This window comes from Calypte anna, chromosome Z, assembly GCF_003957555.1.
Source record: "Calypte anna isolate BGI_N300 chromosome Z, bCalAnn1_v1.p, whole genome shotgun sequence".
NCBI lineage: Eukaryota > Metazoa > Chordata > Aves > Apodiformes > Trochilidae > Calypte > Calypte anna.
Window position 1 is genome coordinate 48,821,948 of NC_044274.1, and position 13,549 is coordinate 48,835,496.

Below are 13,549 nucleotides of genomic sequence, written 5' to 3' on the forward strand. Positions count from 1 at the left end.
AGACAGGTGTAGTAAAGTACTTATTGCAGTATAGTGTTTGTACACTCATCAGGAATATGAGTCTTGGCCCATGTATGGGTTTCTCTGTGTATCTTTAAAGCCAGTAGTAGTAATGATGGACATAACTTTGTCTGCCTGATAGAGTTAGAAAAGGTGCTTGGCTCATTACTGCATTACATTCTGATTTGGGAGAAATCAGCACTATTCAGTGTTACCTATATGAAATACATTAAACTAGTTAAAGTCAGATTTTAAAACTACTTGTAAAAATACAGATGTTCATCAAATTGTGGATTTTTTCGTAGTTACTCTTACAGGACTATATTTTGGCTCAGTGCTGTTCAATTTATTTGTCAGTAATCTGAAAAATAGTAAAATTAGTGCTGATAGAATTTGCAGATAGCACAGATGTTAGCAGTAAATGAGGAACAAGTTGGTTAGAGAAGCTGAGTAGGATGCTCAGTAGAATGTGCTTCTTTCTCCAGCATAGATTTTAGCACAGCCAGCAGCATTGCATATCTAGGTATAAAGTGGCTTATCTTGTAGGAAGTGTGAGTCTGTACCATACAAAGCAGACAGATGAGATGAAATATCCTACCTGCATACAGAAGCATGGACGTATAAATTGAGGGAGTGCATTACCTTTTCATTAGATCAACTGAAGGCTGAATTGCAGTATAGTATTCCATTCTAGGAGCTGTAGTTCAGAAAGATGTTGAGAAATGTTCAGTGTAGCATCAAATGTTTGAGGCATCTTTCATATGAGGAGACGCTGAGTGAGCTAAAACTGCTGAAAAGTTTTTTTCTCCTGAAAAAGAGAAGGCTTGTAGATACCTGATGACACAGATTGACAAACAGGGATTAAAACTCATTGTAGTGATCATCAGTAGCCAAAGCAGAGACACCTGGCACAAACTGAAACACATGGAATTCCATTTGAACATACGAAAATGCTTTTACTGTAAATGTGAATCTAAGAATTGTTGCAGTTGGAAAAGACCTCCAAGATCACCGTGCTCAACTGTAGTCATCCCCCCTGAATAAAATATGTGTTTCAATATCTGTATCACCCACTGGATCATGTCCTGATGTTCCTCATCTGCATGTTTTTTTAATGCCTCCAGAGATGGTGATTCTACCCCCAGTGGTCCCTGACTCCCCCATGCCCTGGGCAGCCCATTCCAATGGCTAACTACTTTCTCAGTAAACAATTTCTTCCTCAGTCTAAGCCTCTCCTGGTGCAACTTTAGGTCATTCCCTCTAGTCCTATCATTATTCACTTGAGAGAAGAGGCCAGCACCCACCTCCTTACAACTTCCTTTCAGGTAGTTGTAGAGAGCAGTAAGCTCTTTTATTAAGCAATAATGTGGCTGATCAGTACAGAAGGTTGCTCAAGGAGATTGTCTGGTTGCCATCCATGAAGACAGTCAAAACTCAACTGGATTTGCTGCTGGGCATCTTACTGTGGCTGACCCCATTTGAGCAAGTGGTTGGGGTAAATAATCTTGAGAAGCCCCTTCCAATCTTAACTATTTTGTGATTCTGTGAAATTGTGTCTTATTTAGAAGTAAAGAATTATCTGAAACTTCCAAGTCTTGGAGAATGTTAAACTCTATCTCGAGAGAGAATTGAGAGATGAACTTGAACAGTTTGCACATTCTCAGGTGGTAGAAAGGATTGTAATACCTTAATTTTTTATCTTTAATTTTTCTTTTTTTTAATTACATGAGCTCAGACTGTACCAAATATCTGCACCTTACTTAATGAAGGCACTTAACCTTTTGGACAAGGATTACTCAAGTGTATTTGTGGTAGTTCTTTATGCCATGTAAAATTTAAGTCAATAGCGGAAGTCTTTCTCAGCTGTTCCCTAGACCAGAGGGAGGAGATAATTTAGAGGGTAAGAGTACTTTTATGTTTTAGGCAAGTCAGGTACGTTGTTGTAGCTGTACTGGTCTCTTATTGCCAGAAATCTGTGAACCTGTAGACAGGCTCCAAGATTGAGAACCGGCAGGCCAGAGGACAAAACAATGTTTTTGATGCTTTGAGAATAGGAAAATGGGTAGTCTTCATAAAATGATGCTGTTCTTATAACTCTGAACGGTTCTGATAAATGCATAGGTGCTAGTTTTTCTGTATGCAGCTTGCAGTTGGAACTGATCACAAAAATCAATTTTCATAAAAAAGCTAAGTGTTCCAATAGCAGACTTTGTAGTAATTTTTTAAAAGAAGATTTTGCAGAAGCCTGTCACTACCTACAAAAGGATTTTTTTACATAAATGCTTATGAATGGGGGTGATAAAGAAAAAGTAAATTGGCAAACTGCACATGCAGTTGTAGATTAATTTCTGTTAAGCAAATGTGTAGTTGTGACTGAACAATCCTGAAATTAACTTAGAAAAAACCAAATTATTACAGATTTCTGGAAGTAATGATTCTCTGTAGGCTGTATTAAGGAATAATTAACTCACCCTTTTCAAGGTGAGGTGGCTTACTTTGATGAGCAAATCGGAAACATCTGTGAGCTAAATCTGCAAGAAATTGTTCATTTTGCTCATAAGTTCCTGTTGGCTGTTCGAATGGTAGTAATTGTTCTGAGATGCTTACACTGTTATAAAAACTAACAATAATTTCCTAAATAATGTATGCAACTTTATTATTTAGATTATTCTGTATATTTTTTCTTGGTGCTCAGTGCATAATGATGTTCCTCTTTACTCTTAATACTTTTAATGCTAGTAGGGCAAATGAAAGGAAAACCAATGGCTCAAACTTCATGTTTATCTGTTTAAATGGTAATCTCACTTAATTAACTAAATTTGAATTGTATTACAAGCTGCGTCGGCCACTGTGAATTAGCTGTGCTTACAAACCTGTATTTATATTAAAAGCATGAAACTTAATGTAAATTGTTAAACTTCTGAACAGTTATCCACAAGATGAAAGTTACTTTTAGATTTGACTTTGTAACAGGAATGGAGAGAATTGCAAGTAAAAGCCATATTTTTTTAAAAATAAAATGTTCTTACTAGAAAGAATTAATAAAAAGATACAAATGGACTGAAGCAAAAAATTTCTGCATTCTTCTGGAATGTGGAACAAATGAAGGTGGTTACTGTAGCTGGCCAATTTGAACAGTTTAGGCATCTTTCTATTCCTTAGTAGAAACATAAGCACTTCAGGGATTTAAGATTCTGGGACTTAATATTTGTCTGTTTTTAGTTATGATACAGTGTTTGTTGGACTTCTTATAAAGGTACAGCAAGTTATTAAGTTACTGGTACTTCACAAACAACATTCATTGTCTCCACTGTTCTTAAATTAGCTGCGCTTCTTTTTATTTTTTTCTTGCCTTTTAAATATGAGAAAAGATCTGTCTTACCCATCTGCCTGCTAGCATAAGACCTCTGCACAGTTTATTTCTGCAGTCCTAGTTCTAAATGATTAGCAGTCATGTGGCTCTGCTTTGCTGAGAATTTCATAAAAACTGGTTAGCTGGTGTTAACTACCCATAGGAAAGTGTTATATTTTGCTTGTGTTAAGAAAGTTTGTACTGTTAGTCTGACATGAATGTTCTTTCCACTGTGTTCCAAGAAGTTATGCTACCATGTAGTGGGCATGTATGTCATGCCTTTAAAAAAATTCCACACCATTAATTGATAGTTGAACTGATAGTTAAAATAAATGTCTTACGTGACTAAATTTCTAAGGTCCTATCTATATCTTCTTAATACAATACTTCTCTTAGTCACATTTTTGAGTAAAAATATACCTTTACTATCAGTTTTAGCAGAAAGATTTGACTTCTGTAGTCCTTGGACACTTTTAAAACTTCTTAATTTTTAGTGGGGAATCAAGACCTCTGTTGAATATTGCAGTGTTTGGACACATAAAACAGTGACTCTTTCAATCTAATATTTGTTATCAGGGTTGGAAATTAATGTGTGCCCCAGCAGCAAGCTTTAAAAGTGCCTTATAGCAGATAAAAGTTATGTTTACAAAGTTTAAAAATATGCCTGTCTTTGCATGTATATTAAGCCTTCCTAGGGACTGTATATATTTTTTTTGTCTTATGACATACACTGGTTAAACTTCATTAGTTTTCTTGTGTCCTTATTCAGAACCCATGTCTTCATGCTCACCTGTATAAGGTCTGTATCTCTATTAAAATAGGAAAAAAACAAGTGGTATAGAGGTATCTGTAGGACAGGCATGTTAGTACATGTATTGTCACACTGATAAATCTTCAGAAATTCTTCAAACTTAAAAAGGAAAATTTCCATAAAGCATTACCTGTCTTTCATTATTGTTGGACATATTTTAAACTTTGCTCTCTGTTGTGCATTACCTGAAGGATTGCTCTTCACTTTTTTCTGACATGCTACATATTCTTGGAAGTCTCACCAGAAATCTATACCATTTCCTTTAGTGGGTGCATTGTAAAGCTCAAGGATATATACATTAAATGTAATTAAAATTCAAATTTAAAAGTGATGCATTTTCAAGTGCTCTAAGATGCAAGTGCTCTTCTCTTTGAATCTGTGGTTCCCCGCTCAACTTTATATAGTAATGCAGTCTCCAGTAGCTTCTTCTGAAGGTGCTTTTCACTCTTGCAGTTGATGCTTCAAGCTATTGAGCACCCAGATGGTAAAAACCTATTGAGCGTACTTTGACTAAACCTGTATGTCTAAATTAAGGAGCAGTTGCATAGAAATTAAATACGGTCTGTTTCTAATTCTGTATTTTGGCAAATTTTGACACAGAAGTGTGTATCAGTGAATGGGTATCTTCATGTAGAGATCAAAGTGGGTAACTTGGTCTTGAATTATCTTGATATATGTGAATCAAAATAAACTTTGTATATTAAGGTGCAAAATAAACAGAGTTTACTGCATATGTTACACAATGAAATAGTTGTCTAACATTCTAGGGAAACAATACTAAAGAAAACATAGAGGAAAGCCAGTGTTGCTCCAGTCTTCAAAAAGGGCCAAGGGAAGATCCAGGCAATTACAGACCAGTCAGTCCCACCTCCATCCTTGGAAAAATGATGTAGTGGCTCATTCTGGAAGTCATCTCTGAGCACGTGGAAGAGAAGAAAGTTATCAGGAGTAGTCAGCATGGATTTACCAAGGGGAAATTGTGCTTGACTAATCTGATAGCCTTCAGTGATACTGTGAGGTAGTCTGCCTGTCAAAGCTTTTGACACAGTCTCCCATAACATCCTCATGAGCAAGCTCAGGAAATGTGGATTAGAAGAATGGACAGTGAGATGGATTAAGAACTGGCTGTACAAAAGAGCCCAAAGGGTGGTGATCAATGTTGCAGAGCCCATCTAGAGACCTGTAATAGGTGGAGTCCCCTGGGGATCAGTGCTGGGTCCACACCTATTCAGCATCTTTACTGAGTTTGGGTTATTAACCTGGATGAGGGAACAGAGTGTACTATCATCAAGTTTGCTGATGACACAAAACACAAAACTAGGAGGAGTGGCTGACACCCCAGAAGGCTGTGCTGCTATTCAGGGGAACCTGGGCAGTCTGGAGAGTTGGGCAGGGAGAAATTTGATGAATTACAACAAGGACAAGTGTGAAGTCTTACATCTGGGAAAGAACAACCCCAGGTGCCAGTACAGGCTGGGGACTGAGCTGTTGGAGAGCAGCACAGTAGAGAGGGACCTGGGGATGCTGGTGGATGGAAGGATGACCATGAGCCAACAGTGGCCAAGAAGGCCAATGGCATCCTGGGGTGCATTAGAAGGAGGGTGGTTAGGAGGTAGAGAGATGCTCTCTTCCCCCTCTACTCTGCCCTAGTGAGGCCACATCTGGAATATTGTGTCCAGTTCTGGGCCCCGCATTTCAAGAAGGACCAGGAGCTGCTTGAAAGAGTCCCGTGCAGAGTGATTAAGATTATTTAAGGGAGTGGAACATCTCCCTTATGAGGAAAGGCTGAGGGAGCTGGGTCTCTTCAGCTTGGAGGAGAATGAGGGGATTACCTCATTAATGTTTATAAATATGTAAAAGGCTAGTGCCAGGAGGATGGAGCCAGGCTTTTTTCAGTTATATCCAGTGATAGGACAGGGGGCAACAGGTACAAGCTTGAGCATAGGAGGTTCCACACAAATATAAGGAAAAACTTTTTTCACTGTGAGAGTGTGGGAGCACTGGCACAGGCTGCCCAGGGAGGTTGTGGAGTCTCCTCTGAAAATACTGAAACCCCACCTGGATGTGCTCCTGTGTGACCTGTTATAGGTCACCTTGCTCTGGCAGGGCGGTTGGACTAGGTGATCTTTTGAGGTCCCTTCCAACCCCTAACTTTCTGTGATTTCTGTGGATATCACATCCTGATGCTTTTCTATTGTATTTCATGTTCTAGTTTTGTCTTCTATATAGGAAGGTAATCATTATTTCTAGGAGGTTTTGTACTATATAATCATAGTTTTTCTCTAAGTATAGCCCATGAGGCCATATTGATATCCCAGGGAAATTCAGTTTGAACTTCTGTTCTTGCAGAAAACACTACAACTAGCCTGACTTGAGAGAGATGTTTTTATTCTCTATGTATTGTTAAAGAAATCGGATGGAATTGAGATTTGAGTAACCATAGAGATAAGTTTTTGAACCTCTTATCTATTCTAGGTTATATGTCGCCACACCCATCTCCATTAGGAGCTCCAGAACATGTGTCCAGCCCAATGTCTGGAGGAGGTCCCACTCCACCCCAGATGACTCCAAGCCAGCCGGGACCCATTATACCTGGAGACCCACAAGTTATGAATCAGCCTAACAGAGGTCCTTCCCCTTTTAGCCCTGTACAGCTACACCAGCTGCGGGCTCAGATCCTAGCATACAAAATGTTAGCTAGAGGCCAGCCTTTGCCAGAAAACCTACAGCTTGCTGTTCAGGGCAAGAGGACCCTGCCTGGCATTCAACAGCAGCAGCCTGCCAGTGCCTTCAACAGACAGTCTGGTAAGTGGATCTAGGTCATATGTCATTGTGCAGATAATTGTTGAAGTTCTATCTGTGGAAAATTAAGAAATTAGTGCTGTCATAATTTGTCATAAATCAGGGTCATAATTTGGGGCTGTATTCTGCCATCTAAGTTAATAGCAGCCCATTGGTTTTAAGCTCGAGCTAGTGCATAGGACACATCAATAACATTAATAACAGTAAGAATAACAATAATAATAGCCATTATTATAATTACCATTACCATTATTAATAAAGTATTGTCAAAACAGGATTAAAAGTGATTTCACTGTGCAGTGCTGTGTCTGTCCTTGTTATGCTTGGCATAATTTGAATGTTAATCATATTTTACTAATCAGTTTCACTATTTTTCTTAGAGTGAATTTTCAGTGTCCTGTCTTTATGCAAAAAAAAAAAAAAGTGAAACAAGTTGACTGATTATTTAGATTGTTGCAATTAAAACAAACCACATAGAGTATACTGTCAAGTAAAGAACATAAAGAAAATGGTGTCATTTTTTTCTTCTAATGATAGTACATGTGACAGTGCAATGACCAAGCACACCCTGCACTTAATAGTTTCCAAATACCTCCATTACTGAGTTTGTAGTAGAAATTGAGAGTTAAATTTATACTATTTTCTTTTAAGTAATGTTGATAAAGATTTCACTGGTATCTTTTTTTTTTTTCAGAGGATAGGGCTTTGCTAGTTAGTATTTTTAGGAGATTTAAATTACGTACATTTTTAAACCATAAGATCTATTTAAATATATAATTAATGAAGAAAAATATGGCTTGCTGAATACACTGGCACACTGGAAAGTTGGATGATTTTTTAATACTTGGAAATGCTTTGTGTCATAAGTTTCTCTCATCTGTCAAATTGCAGGTATTGGGTTACATACAATGAGTGGTACTGCAACTGGACCAGGGCCTACTCCAGGGATGCCTGGACACACAGCTGCCATTACTCCTAAAACTTGGACTGAAGGTGTAACACCATAAAATGCTATTTTTTTGTATCATGCAGAGTTATGATTAAACAGTGTGGGTAAAGATTGGGGAAAAGATGCAGGGAGAAAAAAAAAAGGGAGAAGGCATAACCTTTACTGTGCCAAGGACTTGAGCATCTTGCCATGTGTTCATCTGTGAATGACTGGAGCACACAAAATTACTGCAGTTGTTTGGCAGCCTGAACTTGGCAGCCTTTTTACTATCGAAATGTGTAAGCTACCAGAGGGACACCCACAAAAATACACTTTTGTATTTCTATGTGGTTATGTTTTGAGCATGCTTCATTGCAGCAGGCTGGTATTTCAGCTATACTGTTTTTGCTAGTGTAAATAGAAGTTTTCAAACCCTGGTAGAATTACCTCTTTAATTTACTTTGAAAGTTCAGTGTAGTCTTTGAGATCTAATGAACTTAGTGAAAACTTAATTAACAGAGTAACTTTTTTTCCCCTGGGTGGTAATCAGGTCTCTGATTTTATTGATTGAAAGTGGAGTTAGAAGAAGAAAAATAGAAATAGAAAAAAAAATTTAAAAATAGAAGAAAATAGAAATCCCTAGTACTACATAATGTTTCAATGTAGTACATTTTATTTATGAATGTATGAATGTTACTTATTAATGTAAATTTTATTTTTTTTTTATTAGGGACATTTAAAAATAAATACAGTATTAGTATAACACTTAGTATAACATTTCTGCCATACAAGAAGTCTGTTTTATTACTATGTTGTTGATTGTGGGTAAATGTGGTGGCAGTGATGACTTCATGATAGCTGATGTCATAAAATATTTTCTGTTTTTAGTCAACTACTTAGGACAACATGAAAAAAAATTAAATGTTAGTATGTAATCAGATGTGGAACTTCTTATCATAGAATACTCCCAAGCAATACCGAGAATTTAAAAAGGATAATAAAGGGAGTGGAAAATGTTTCTTGAGGGGCTACATGTATAAGCTCTGTACAGTGCCTTCTGGATCAAATGCTAGTACTAAAATGCTGGCTTAAATACAGAATTGCTAACTGGATTGTTCTATCTAAATAATCCAGTATGTCATAATAATATGTCCGTCTTGTTTAACTGGGAAGCTTTCTCCTTGTTCATTGCTGTTGGTTTTTTTTAATGAGAACCAATTTGTCTGTCCCTGCTGTGTCTGTTTGGAGGTTTTATCTGATATATTTTAAAGGATTTTGCTTATTTCTTTAAATGTGTTTTTCATTCATTATGCAGTCTTTTGTGGTAGTTTTTGTTTTGCAGTTCAATTTGCATGATTCCCTGAAAACTGAGATTACAAATAGGCTTTTGGTGGTCTTTCTATTTTTCCTTATTTTTATAAGCTGAAATTCAGGTTTGCTAAAAAGAGAATCTTCACCTTGTGCTCAAGTTCCTTTTCCGGAGTTTGATGAAGATGTGTGAGTCACAATTAGTGATCTCTGAAGGAACCTTTTAATCTCAATTACAGGATGTTGGGTTTGAATTAAGGTGATTTCAAAACTGCAGGTGTATTTTGCAAGTTTTTTCTAGCATTGAGATGCTATGACTCTATATAATCAAGTGAAATCTTTATTGTTGCAATGTTTGTTGTCAGGGATGGTTTTTGAACATCTGAATACATGGGTCACTTGTTGGCATAATGGCATCCTGAAAGCTAGGACCCTGAGTGTCTATAAATGTCAGGTGCTAGTTGCATGTTAACTGAAGTGTTAGTTTTCAGGATTATTAGAGTGCTCTAAATAAAACAATAATTAAATTCCTGGTGTTTGAAATACTTAAATGCAGTTAATAGGAGATAGTAACAAAAACAAAGACCACTTATAATTGATAGATATTTCTAATCAGAGTTGTAGAAATTTCAGTATGACTAACTAGTTCTGATAGTACTCTAAAAGCAGACCTACTTGTGCTTGTTGTGAGGATGTGATTATACATGCTTTCGTCTAAGTGGGCAAGGATAGTAAACGAGGCAGAATTAGGTCCTACACTTGTACAAAATCAGTTCTATGCCTGTGTTACTGCTGCTGATGCTAGAATTACAAGTCAGCAGGAAAAAGAAAAGCAATGGCATTCATCATAAAGTTTCAGGTGTTTTGCTTTGGACAACTTCCTCTGAAGTATGGTATATTTTCATATTAGTATGTTTTTTTTAATATGGAGTGTAGTCTGTGTCAATATGCATTTCCTGGTAATTTTGAATGTTTACCTTAGATTCACCTTGTGTCTTTAGAAACCGTCTTGATTTTCTTGTTATTTTTCGTATTTCATGTTAAGAATAAGCACTTTTTCTGATTCAGGCCAAGCCCCAGACATGAGTGTCTCCAACGCGCAGCAAAAGCTTCCTGCACCGCCGCCAAGTGGGAGACCTTCCCCTGCCCCTCCTGCTGCTCAGCCTGCTGCTGCCATGCCTGGGCCTTCTGTACCACAGCCACCACCCGGGCAGCCTTCACCCATTGTTCAGCTACAGCAAAAGCAGAATCGCATCAGCCCTATCCAGAAACCACAAGGACTGGATCCTGTTGAAATACTCCAAGAACGTGAATATAGGTAAAAAAGCAATTAGCAAGATTCAAATGTGTATGAAGATTGTTTTTCCACTTTCTCAAGTGAAACTATGTGCTGTCAACTCCTGTAGTGACAACAGTACAAAATTAATTGCAAGAGACACTGTGTCAAAGGGAAGTATGAAAACAACAAACCAGTTATTTAATTTTACCTCAGGCTATGAGCTATGGGCTAGTAAGGCATACTGGCAGCATAAAAGTTTAAAAGAGGCTCAAGGACTCTGCTGTGCTAGGGAATTACTTAGATGTTGCAAATACCGTGTGGCGGGTTGTCCCTGCCTGGAGGCCACGTGCCCCAAAGTTGCTTAATCCCCCCCAACTTCAGCTGGATAGGGAGAAAATACAGTGCAAGGCTGGTGGGCAGGGATAAGGTTGGGGAAAAAACTATTCACTGGTTATCATTATGGGCAAAATAAAGCTGACTTGGAGAAATTAGTTTAATTCATCACCAGTCAGATCAGAACAGTATAGTGAGAAATGAAACCAAATCTTAAATACACCTTCCCTCCACTTCTCTCTTCCCCACAGGGAAGAGAGTACATAACTTTATGTACCCCCAAATTATCTGCCTCCTCTACCTCATTGGCACAGGGAGATAGAGAATAGAGGTTGTGGGCAGTTTATCACGTGTTGTCTCTGCTGGTCCTTCCTCCTCAGGAGAAGGACTTTTCACATTCTTGCCCTGCTCTGGAGTGGGTTCTTTCCCATGGGAGAGAGTCTTCCACAGACTTCACCATGAAGGATCCATACCAGTTGTAATTCTTCACAAACTGCCCAATTTGGGTCCCTTCCTCAGGGTTGCAGTCCTTCAGGAACAGAATGCTTCAGTATGGGCTCCTCTCTTCATGGGCCCACAGATCCTGCCAGGAGCATGCTCCAGTTTGACATTACCATAGGGTCATATGAGCAAACCAACCTGTACCAGTGTGGGGTCCTCAATGGGTGACAGGTGGACAGGCTGCTTCTCTTTGATCTTTGCCACAGGCTGCAAGGGAGTCTGCTGCCAGGAGCACCTCCTTCCCCTCCTTCTTCTCTGACCTTGGTGTCTGCAGAGTTGTTTATCTTGTATATTCTCTTTGTTCCAGCTACAATTGTGTAGTTTTTAACTCCCTTCCTAAGTATGTTATCACAGAGCTGTTAGCCATTGTTACTGATGGTCTTGGCCTTGGACAGCTGCAGGTCCATCTTAGAGCCAGCTGACCTTGGCTGTCAGACCTGGGGGGCCCCCCTAGCAGCTTCTCACAGAGGCTTTTCACTCCAGTAGCCCTGCTGCTACCAAAACCTTGTTAGTAAAACCCAATACACACTGAAAGTTAGGAAATAAAAATCCTTGTAGTCTGCAGAAAAAATTATTCAGTGCAGAAAGTTTTCAGAATTGCAAACAAAAGAGAAAGTGGATGTCAAATGGCTGACGAGTTAGTGGCCATCGCAGAAACAAATTTTATTTGTGATGATGGAATTGTCTGGACTACCAAAGAATGAAGAGAATGCTGAGGTCACAGGCAGGAACTGGAAAAAAAAAAAGTTTACCAGGCAGAATGATCTTCGAAAGTTGCCCCCTGAGTGCACTAATTAGATAGTGAAATGTATTACAAAGTATAGAGTGTGACATTGTGAAGTTAGAAAGAGGCTTCTTCCCTCATTCCATCAACAATGCTATTGAACAGCTGGCCTTCAGAATCTTCTGGACAGAAGGGTCTTGACCTCTACATAAAATATGTTCATCATCATTACTGGTCAAAGGGAAGAAAGTGCTCTTAGCTTATTTTCTTATTTTGGACTGATGATGCATTCTCCAGTTATTACGACAGAGTTTGCAGGAGAAGAAGGGAGGCAAAAGTGATGGTGATCTCACCAAAGACTGGTCTAATGACTTGTGCTTTACAAAGGTAAAACATGATGTTTTAGGATAAGCTGCCCTGCCCAGAATCTAGGCCTTGATCCCAGAAAATATTTTACTTTTTGAGTAATTTAATGCTTATGTTATTTACTGGCATGTTGTTGTGGTCATTCTGACAGCCTTACTCTTTTTACCTTAGGACTAAATGGCCATAGCTGTTTCAGTGTAAGCAATCACTATTTTCTAACACTTTGAAAACCTTGAAGAAGACACCATTATACAGTTTCACATTGCTCTGAGTGAAGAATTGTAACACTAACCTGAGCCAAGAATCATGTGGCCAGTATAATGTAACCTTTTCTGCATCACTTAACCTCATATTGTTCATCTTTATGTCTTTCCATCCCTGTTCCATAGCACTATTTTGACAAACTATTATGTCTTAGTCTGCATAAATGGAGGAATGCAAGGGGTGGCAGAAAATAATAGTATTACATCTAATGATGTGGAGAAACAGTTGCAGATATACCATATCCATTAGGTTTTAAATGCCCTGATCTTGGCAGAGTAAGTGAGGTGGAAGCTTGATAGGGGATCTGCAGCAGAGGGACTTTTTCTTTTTTTTGTTGTAGCACATAAATAGTGATCCAGGCTTTTTTTTTTTAGTGTTGAACAGTGCTTAGATTTGGTTTTGCTTTGCATACCAGAATGCTTAGAACTTCTGAAAGCAGTTGAATAGCAGGTATGCTTTGAGCGATGCTAGACTTAGCTTTAGTGTAGGCAGGTCTAGTACAGAAACATGTATTTACACTTTCTTTGTAGAAAGGGAATAGAGGAAAGCTAGTATAAATATTTATATCCTGAAATCAGTGAAGTTAGTGAAAGCTTTATGAAATAGTTTTCAATCAAGATCTCTTAGTAGTTAACTTATTTAATAAAGCAGCATTATACTCAGAAATATGTAGAAAATTTTGGTTTAGTAATTTTCATGACAAGATAGAATTATCAGGTATTCATATCAGGTGCTTCAGGTATTCATATTTCTAAGATATAGGTAGACTCGAAGTGTATCATTTTGGTTTAGAGGCTTACTGTGGGAAGCGTGAGATTTGAATGTAATGAAGTTAGGAATTTGTGAAAATGGCAAGTTTATCCCATTCCTTGACTGGGATG

The 13,549-nt window shown here is 38.2% G+C and overlaps 1 protein-coding gene across 4 annotated transcripts in view; it reads left to right on the top strand.

The window, feature by feature from the left end:
• Positions 1-13,549, top strand: part of SMARCA2 (SWI/SNF related, matrix associated, actin dependent regulator of chromatin, subfamily a, member 2) — a 108,100-nt gene that overhangs the window by 21,218 nt on the left and 73,333 nt on the right. For all 4 annotated transcript variants that reach the window (XM_030467983.1, XM_030467985.1, XM_030467986.1 and 1 more), the window contains 3 exons: positions 6,639-6,968; positions 7,857-7,958; positions 10,270-10,519. In XM_030467983.1, the coding sequence (XP_030323843.1) occupies positions 6,639-6,968; positions 7,857-7,958; positions 10,270-10,519 (682 nt within the window). The remainder of the gene's footprint in view (positions 1-6,638; positions 6,969-7,856; positions 7,959-10,269; positions 10,520-13,549) is intronic.